Source organism: Labeo rohita, chromosome 24, assembly GCF_022985175.1.
Source record: "Labeo rohita strain BAU-BD-2019 chromosome 24, IGBB_LRoh.1.0, whole genome shotgun sequence".
NCBI classification, from domain to species: Eukaryota; Metazoa; Chordata; class Actinopteri; order Cypriniformes; family Cyprinidae; genus Labeo; species Labeo rohita.
In genome coordinates, this window is record NC_066892.1 from 3,649,605 (window position 1) to 3,659,264 (window position 9,660).

The window sequence follows — 9,660 nt, forward strand, 5'->3', positions numbered from 1 at the left end:
TAAATGACAGAATCTGGTGAATCATTTAATCGGTTCACTGAACGAGCCGTGCGAACCAACTGATTCGCTAAAATGATTCGGACGCTGTTACTAACACAGTGTTATGTTTCAAAATCCTTCACATACATTCAGGCTGATTAAACATTCTTCCGTCGTATTCCTTTACCCAGTGTGAATAGAGGAGATGCCATTCATTGGACTTTAACTGTGCCGAAGCCACGCCTCCTGCAGTAGGCGGAGTTTAAAGTTTAGTCCAGTTCTGAAACTTCTGCGCTGGATCTCCAGTCAGTCAGCAGCTGGGCGCTCGGTGTCAGTCAGTCAGCAGCTCACTGCTCTCGCGGTACGGACTGATCTACAGAAAGAGAGGGAAAGTTTAGCTCAGACAGATCGGTCTTTCAGATCAGGCAACAGTATGGAATCAGTAGGTTTTCGTTTGGCTTAATTATAGATTTGGAAAAGCAGCGGAGGGAAGGACTTTACGCACTCGCCTCTCTGGATAACCGCAGTGTCCCTTTACGCAGTGATGGAGGTTTCGGGCTTTGGAAATTTTGCGGTTTGGATTTCGTTCCTGACGGGTATCACGATGGCCAGTTACTCAGAAGACCAGTGCAGCTGGAGGGGAAGGTAAATATCACCAACATACAGAGTTATATGATTTATATCTGTTTTTATATATATATATAGCATATTATTTTTAACTTTGTACTGGAATGCATTGTTTTGTCTTGCATCTTGCATGATTTCTGTGCAACCGAAAGTGTGCAAAAAGCATGCAAATAATCACTAGTAAGTTATTTTTTAATAAATTGCGTATTATGTTTACGATTTGTACTGGAATGCATTGATTTTTCTTGCATTTTGCATGGTTTCTGTGCAATTTAAAGTGTGCAAAAAGTATGCAAGTAATCACTAATAAGGTAAATGATTTATATCTGTTGATTTTTTTTTTTAAATATATAGCGTATTATGTTTACATTTTGTACAGGAATGCATTAATTTTTCTGCTATCTTGCATGATTAAAGTGTGCAAAAAGTATGCAAATAATTACAGTAAACATTAGTAAAATATTTTGTATAAAAATATAATGTGCAATACTCATACTCATGTATGTGCATGAATTGCATTGCTTATCTATCTCTCTATGTATCTATCTATCAATCTACCAACCCTTGTGGATATTTTAGTCATAGTATAGTCTGAATTGTCGTTTACACAAATGTGCACAGAAGCCAGAACGACTGCGCAAAAAAAGATATATTAAGAACTTTGTTTGAAAAAATATAAATATAAGGGAAAGAAAGATGTGATATGAGGGTTGCAACCCTAATGGATGTTTAAGGATGTTTCCACTAGTGCAGAAAGTTTAAATGTCTGCAGCGAAAGTAACCAGTAACCAGTAGGGGGCGTTAAACTTTTCCTGCAACTTCATGCACTGATCAAATTACTCAAGACTCAAGTTTTGAGTTTTTGTTTTTTTTTTGTCTTGCACCAGATTTAATGTGGATAATCTGACTCATAGTGGTTTGTCCAGCTCAGATTTCTCTGGTTAACCTCTTCTGCTTCCCATCTGTTTAGTGGTCTCTCTCAGCCAGCGAAGAACGTGGAGCAGGTTTGGTTGAGATGTGCAGAAGGCTCGGTGGAGTGGCTGTACCCCGCTGGAGCGTTGCGTCTCACCCTGTCTCCCCGACTGCCGTGGAGCGCCATGGGTCCCGGCGAGTCCAGCAGGAGCCCGGTGTCGGCCTGCATCAAGCCGGATCAGCACTGGGGAGGGGCTCAACTCTACCTGGAGCGGGACGGAATCCTGGAGCTTCTGGTTGGAGACGAGACCTCCGAGACGCAAGGGCCAGCCCGTGTGCGGTGCTTCAGTGCCATGCCTGGAGAACGTCCAGCGCTCTTCTTGCAAGCGACACCTCACCAGGACATAAGCAGACGCATCGCTACATTTCGCTACGAGCTGAGAGCGGATTGGACAGCACAGCCATCAGTCAACACGGATCCAATCGGCAGCGAAGGTAAATATTTTGGAATATACAGCAGTGATTTATGTCATATATATTGCAAGTAAATTAACATCTATGTCATGCAACGACAACAAAAAACAACAAACTAACATTGCCCCAAATATAATCTAAAATTGCCAAAAATGACTACTACCAACTCTCATGGACTCTTAGGATCATCTACAGTTGAGGTCAAAAGTTTATATACATCTTGCAGAATCTGCAGAGTCCCTTGTTTGTCCTGCTGTTCTTCAGAAAAATCCTTTAGGTCACACAAATTCTTTGGGGGTTTTTTTTTTAGGATTTTTGTGTATTTGAACCCTTTCCAGCAATGACTGTATGATTTTGAGATCCGTCTTTTCACACTGAGGACAACTGAGGGACTCATATGCAACTATTACAGAAGGTTCAAACACTCACTGATGCTCCAGAAGGAAAAATGATGCATTAGGAGCCAGGGGGTGAAAACTTTTGAACAGAATGAAGATGTGTACATTTTTCTTATTTTGCCTAAATATCATATTTTTTCATTTAGTACTGCCCTTCAGAAGCTACTTGCATGTTTCCCAGAAGACAAAATAAGTAAAATTTACCCTGATCTTCAAATTTCAAAAGTTTTCACCCCCCTTAATGCATTGAGTTTCCTTCTGAAGCATCAGTGACTGAGAATTAGCCTGCAAATGATTCCTGAACATGTTGCAAAACTATGCAAAAAATACATATTTTACTAAAAAATTGCTTAGAATATTTGTTTGTACATTTTGGAATTTGTAAAATTATCCCAAAACATAATCCCAAATTGCCCAAAAAACTAGTATTTTTAGGATCATACCCTGCAGATGATGTTTCTGCAAACATGTGATGGTTTTGCAGAACTTCAGTGCAAAGTTATAAAACTATGCAAAGTTTGCACTCAAAATTGAGTTGAGTTGTAGTCGAGTGACCTCTGGGTGGATGGATGGGGGTGCAGAACGAGGAGCACCAGACAGACAAAACCAGTCATGAACAGAGCATTCATTCAAACTTTAATGAGACTTGAACTTTGGAGTAATGCATTTCAGAGCAGATGCACCATCTGAAGGCTTCTCGAAGAGCACAAACAAACTTTGATGTTTCACTTTTAATTTCAAACTTTAACTCCAGCCCTGCAGTTATTTAAACGTAATAGGTTTCAGTAATAGTTTTAGGTCATCTCAGCTGGGAAGCTCCTTCCAGCCAGTTGTGAGAAGCGGGGGAGGGAGCGTTCGGAGTCGAGGAGCGGAAAAGCCGAGAGCGGAGGGGGGAGGGAGAGAAAGACAAAAGCTTCGTATGGGACGGGGGTTTGTCTCCATAGTGAGCCGTTTTAGGGAGCTGCATGAGAGCACAGTCGCCGTGGTAACGGGGGGGTTGTGGGGGAATGGCGCAACTGAAAAGCGGATCTTTTGTTGGGAGTTTTGGGAGCAGAGAGGAGACAGGGAAGGACGTTTAAAAGTTTTAAAGAGCCAACAACTTTTCTCTCACACCCACACAGACACCTGTTGCTGTTTGAAAGTGAACACGTGTAGCTGCACGGCTTGCAGAAAAGAGGTTGAGATGCATTTGTTTAAACTTTTAGTAATGATGTCTTTTAATAGTGCACAACTTTTAAGTAGCGCTCAACCAATATGGCTGACATCTGCACGTTTTTAACGATACAAATGTATGAACGAAATGAAATGAAATTTTTATTAAATGAAAACATTTGTAACACAATCCGCTAAATGTGGACACAACTAAAACAAAAATTACAAAAACTATTTTCATTATTTGAAATGAAGTAAACTGAATAAAGCATAATAAAATTTAAAAAATATATATAAATAAAAAATATATAAAATATATGAATAAAAATAATTTTCATTTAGTTTAACTAAAACAAGAAAAAAATTATAAAATCTATATAGATGTATTAAAAAAAATTAAAAATGACAAGGCAACAAAAATACTACAACTAACTAAAATTAAAATGCAAACTGAAAATATAAAAAGTAATAATTCAAAATCTTAATAAAAACTAGAATAGTATCTAAAATTAAAATGCAAAAAAAAAATCAAATTCAAAATATTAATAAAAACTATCATAGTATCTAAAATTCATATGCAAAAAGAAAATATAAAAAACAAATTCAAAATATTAATAGAAACTACAATACTGTCTAAAATGAATATGCAAAAATAAAATATAAAAATGAATTCAAAATATTAATAAAAACGATATTCTCTAAAATCAGTATGCAAACAGAAAATATAAAAAGTAATAATTCAAATCTTAATAAAAACTATAATAGTATCTACAATTAAAATGCAAAAAGAAAATATAAAAAAAAAATTAAATCAAAATATTAATAAAATTACAATAGTGTCTAAAATAAATATGCAAAAATAAAATATAAAAATGAATTCAAAATATTAATAAAAAGAATAATAGTATCTAAAATTAATATGCAAACAGAAAATATAAAAACTAATTCACAATATTAATAAAAACTATATAATATCTAAATATAAATAGTATCTCATTAATCACTAGTAATGATTCAAAAATGTGTACAAAAACTACTTACCACATATTAATTTGTTGTGATTTTGCAAAAATAAAATCACCCCAAATTAATTTGAAATCTTTTAGGCATTTAAATTCAAACTTTAATTATTTATACATTTATTTAGACATATATCTTGACAAATATAAAGTTAGACATGACCTAGGTCATTTAGATTAGTGCAACTCATTGTCTGTCCATCAGTCTCATTTTCATTTGTTTAAAATTAATGAAGACATCTACCCTGACTTAAAGTCTGGTATTTTGACTAGAAACTATAGTTACTCTGGTACATTTTTGTAAACGCATATACAGACATCCTGCATCTAATGACACCAACTTGAAAAATGTGTGGGTGGGATTTATGAGATCAGCTGTCCAGTTGACTTACTTTACTAGCCCATATAGATCAGCCAGATGAATGTTAGAGAGGAAGAGGGAAGTGTTAGGATCTTAAATGGGGACACACACCTCTCTCATGAGCTTTGATCAGGTGACGTGTCTCACACCTATCAGGAGGTCATTTATCTCCATCACACCTCCACCAAAGACCCATAAAGTAACAGCTGCATGTTACGCCTCATCTTTTGGTGTTCATGTCTGACGTTCTTCTCTTGTCTTTCTCTCTTAGGAGCCTGCAGGCCGTGCAATAACACTGAGATCCTGATGGCTGTGTGCACTAGTGACTTTGGTGAGTATTTCAATTTAGTTTTAGTTTTAGTTTTTTGGATGAATGTGCTTTTATCCAAAGCAATCAGCAGGATGTTTCCACCAAAGAGTGTAAATGGCTCTAGGATAGCAAGAACCTCAAACCTACAGCAATCCAGCTACCAGTTCAGATCTTGAACCTCTAAGCCAAACTTTCAGCTGGTTTAGTTAAAAAGATCTGGGCTGGCAAACCTAAAGGTCACAGGTTCAAACCCAAGCAGGGGTCAGAGCTTGAGTCTGCAAGGTATTACACAGCAGTGTTATTTTAGTTTAGTTTAGATACTATTATGTTTTTATAAATATTTAGAATTAGATTGGAAATTTTGTTGTGTGTTTTTGTAAATTCTTTAGTTTTTTTAAAATCTATCTATATACCTTTGTTTATTACAGTATTAAGATTTTTTAGTAATCAAGTAATTGAGAAAAATTCAAAATTTTAGTATTTTTTGTTCTTTTTATTTAAAAAAAAAAACAATACACAAACACACAAAAATATAAACTATAAAAAAAATATATAGTATATATTTAGATATAATATATATAATAATATATAATATTTAGCTTGTTATGTTAGTACATCAAATTAAACTAAATGTTTTAGTTATAGTATTTTTCTGGCCATTTTATTAAAAAAAAAAAAATATATATATATATATATATATATATATATTTTATTATTATTATTATTATTTTTTAATGAATAAAAATGACAAAAACTGTTTTATTTGTTTAATTATTTTTTTCCCTAAATTTTTATTTCAGTTTTAGTTTTAGTTATTTTAGTACATCAAGTTAAACTAAATGAGAAAAGTTTGAAATTTTATTTTATTCAAAAAAAACATATACACTTGATGTTACAAAATAAGAAATAAATTTTGAAATAAAAAAATAGGGAAAAATAGTATATATTTATATATACTATATATAATATAATATATATATTAACATATATTTAGCTTGTTATTTTAGTACATCAAGTACTAACTAAATGTTTTAGTTATATTTTTTTGTGTTTTTGTCATTTTTACATTTATATAAATACGTTTTTTTATAAATAAAAATGACAAAAACAAAAAAATACAAAAAAATATATTTTTCCCTACATTTTTTTTTTTTCAGATTTAGTTTTAGTTATTTTAGGACATCAAGTTAAACTAAATGAAAATGAGAAACACTGCCTTCGCAGCTAGCTAAAATAAAATAAAAGTAGGGTTTTTAATAGTTTATTTTCGTTCCGTTTATTTTATTTCAAGTAATAAAAATGTTTTATGGTTTTAGTTACTCCTTGCAAAGTTCTACTGTAAATTGCTTTGGATAAAAGTACATTTCTGATTTATTCGCACCAAACCCAACTGGCATCAATCCAGTGGGTTAATTTTGCTCCTTCCAGTTTAATTTTCTGGTTTAGAATGAAATTGTAAACCTGCCAAAGTAGCGAAAGCTCAAGTTTGTGTGCTTTATCCACAATAAATCCATACTTAACAGAGCTTTCTGTGTTTTTAGTGGTTCGAGGAAACATCCGTTCAGTGGAGAAGGACCCGAATCTAAAAGCAGCAGTGATCAAAGTGAGCGCGACACGTGTTTACCGTCAGAAGTTTGCGTTGTTCCCTGAATCTGGGCGTCTGACACGATCAGGCGAGATCCGTACGCCTCTTCAGTGTGGCGTTCGGCCCGGCGCTGGCAGCTTCCTGTTTACCGGCCGCGTGCACTTTGGCGAGGCGTGGCTCGGCTGCGCTCCACGCTATAAAGACTTCCTGAAAGTGTACGAGCAGGCCAAACAGTCCCTGATGATCCCCTGCACTCTGGTCAACGACTGACGGGAAAACACGATTATGTGGGCGAAACTCAAGGAAGAATCTGAGAAACTCCTGAACAAAAAAAAAGAGAGAAAAGTTTAGGAGAACAGAGGAAAAAGACACTGTGACACTGAAACAACCAAGGAGGAAGTTTCAGCGAAGATCACTGGATCAAGATGGATATCTGAAGAAGTGTCCACGTCTAATTCCACACAGATTTGGGGTCTAAAACCTCCTTTTAAACTCAGGAAATCTTGTCTTTGGACGCTTTGGTATGAACATCATATCACTGAAATATCCAAAGTCCTCATGATGTTGGAGAGAAACTCATGATTTTGAGTTGGTAAATAAGCTGTACGCAACGCATGTAGCGCAGTTGTCTTTTGCAGTATTTGACGCCAGAGAAAAACATTGATTTGTCAGCCTTTATATGATTTTTTTTTTTTCAAACGCTCTGTTTTTGTATTGAGAGTATATATTTTCTTTTTTTTATATGAGATAAAAATTCAAGTCTATTTTCTAAATTTGCACTGGTGAACGGAAGGGAAAAGATGGCGATATCTGAATGCTGCAAGCACTGAGAACCAAAACGGATCTATATGTAGCATAGCAAAAGATGTTTTTTATATATATATATATATATAAATATATATTTCTATACTATGAAATCAGCTATGGTTTATATGCTAACAGGCTGAGGATAGCATGCAGCTAACATCAAGTAATGAAAACAGATAAAATAGCGATAGTATATTAATTATTCGGTGTCTACAGATAGCATGTGCTGATTACCTCACGGTTAACTAGTTAACATGGTTAACATCACCACTAGTTTGCTTTGATGTTCCTAAACTTACCGTCACAATTTCAGAGCACTTTTACTCTGATGAAAAATGTTTTATTTTTAAAGTTGCGTTCACACTGACAGCAATTTGCAACTATTTTGCATTTGGACAAAGTTCAACTTTATGCAAATGAGCAGCGGTGCAACAACCAATGGGAGTGCAGACAGTAAACTCGTGATACTGAATATTCAATTGCTTTAATCTCACAGCTAAACTGTTGTCAGTGTGAACGCACGTGAACAGGGTATCCTCGCAAATCTGGATTTTATTTGTAGTTTAAGTATATTTACTTACGATATAATCTATAAAGAGAATTTATCGTCTGAAATATCGTGTCTTGCTCTCATACTATGGACTTGTGTACCAAAACATTGACTGCTGGTCTCAGGCTGGACTGCTAAACACTGTCCTCCGTCTAATTCTGGTTATCTGCTATTGCTTTTGTCTTTATTTTGTGCTTCATATCCATTTTTGTCAGCGATGTATGTGCACTAAACAAACGAACGGATCAACCAAACGTGGAGAGCGAGCCGACATGCCAAGCTGCCATATTTTATGCTGCCTGTGTTTGTTATTAATGTCTTTACAAACCAATGTGACTGCTGGGTGTAAAATATATGTATATGTGTGTTTATGTGGATATCGGTGTGTGTATATAAGATGTTTTAGAGTTTTAAAACTGGATGATGAAATATTCTGTTAACATTGTAGAGTTTGTATGAAAGATTTGTTTAAAAAAAAAAAATACAGATATAAAGAACAAAAATAATTGAATTTGCGTTTGTCTCATTTCTGAATTACTTTGAAACTGAAATTAATGTAGATTCTTTTATTTAGCCCAGTGTGAATATTATAAATATACTACACTGCTGTTTTGAAAGAAGTCTCTTCTGCTCACCAAGTCTACATTTATTTGTTCAAAAACACTTTAAAAAATGTGTAATATTATTACAATTTAAAATTACTGTTTTCTATTTAAATATCTTTTAAAATGTAATTTATTCCTGTGATGTAAAGCTGAATTTTCAGCATCATTACTCCAGTCTTAAGTGTCACATGATCCTTCAGAAATCATTCTGATATTCTGATTTGCTGCTCAAGAAACATTTATGATTATTATCAGTGATGAAAACAGCATTTGTAAAAGGTGCTAAAGGTGCTTGATGTACTTAATTTGGCTTTTTGAAATTTAAGGTATGGAAACACTTGAAAATGGCAATATTATTGCCATAATTATTGAAAGACAATATGAAATAATTTAAATTTTTTCAATAAGCAGATATCTTTTCATGCAAAATAAAAAAAAAAACTTTTCCGTAAAAGTAGTAGTAGTACTGTAGCCAGTAGTAGTACTGACAGTGTCGTGTAAACGTGGCTGAAGATGCAAAAAGAGAAACTGATGAACTGAATCAATTGAGTGAGTCATTTACGCCAGAACAGAACCGATCATGACTTTAATCATTCATTTCAAGAGATTTGCTAGCAAAAACCTGATAATTTTAAAAGAAGCATTCACTTTCGAATTTCAACATCGCTTATAATGATTTTAAAAAGCTTTTTTTATGATTTTAATGGGTTAAATGGAGCTTTTCTAAACTCCAAATGAGTTAAACCATTGCATCGCAAAATGATTCACTGTTTCGAAGTGCTCCAATCAGATTGTGCTTTCGCAAATCATTTGATTCAGATCGAGACTTCTGAGCTGGTTTGTGAATCATTTGACTTAGATCGGAACTTCGGAGCGGGTTT

At 34.2% G+C, this 9,660-nt stretch overlaps 1 protein-coding gene across 1 annotated transcript; it reads left to right on the forward strand.

Annotated features, from left to right (window-relative positions):
* The first annotated feature begins 285 nt into the window (after positions 1-285).
* metrn (meteorin, glial cell differentiation regulator) lies at positions 286-8,685 on the forward strand. Its single transcript, XM_051098880.1, has 4 exons — positions 286-624; positions 1,577-2,013; positions 5,194-5,253; positions 6,774-8,685. Exons 1-4 carry the CDS (start codon positions 524-526, stop codon positions 7,085-7,087), a joined length of 912 nt encoding a protein of 303 aa, XP_050954837.1. The 5' UTR covers positions 286-523; the 3' UTR covers positions 7,088-8,685.
* The last annotated feature ends 975 nt before the right edge of the window (positions 8,686-9,660 follow it).

Bases quoted from the DNA above. Each gene is read 5' to 3' on its own strand.
- metrn (XM_051098880.1), top strand. From the start codon at position 524: ATGGAGGTTTCGGGCTTTGGAAATTTTGCGGTTTGGATTTCGTTCCTG. The intron at 2,014-5,193 runs GTAAATATTTTG...TTTCTCTCTTAG, and splicing joins GGATCCAATCGGCAGCGAAG to GAGCCTGCAGGCCGTGCAAT. The intron at 5,254-6,773 runs GTGAGTATTTCA...CTGTGTTTTTAG, and splicing joins TGTGTGCACTAGTGACTTTG to TGGTTCGAGGAAACATCCGT.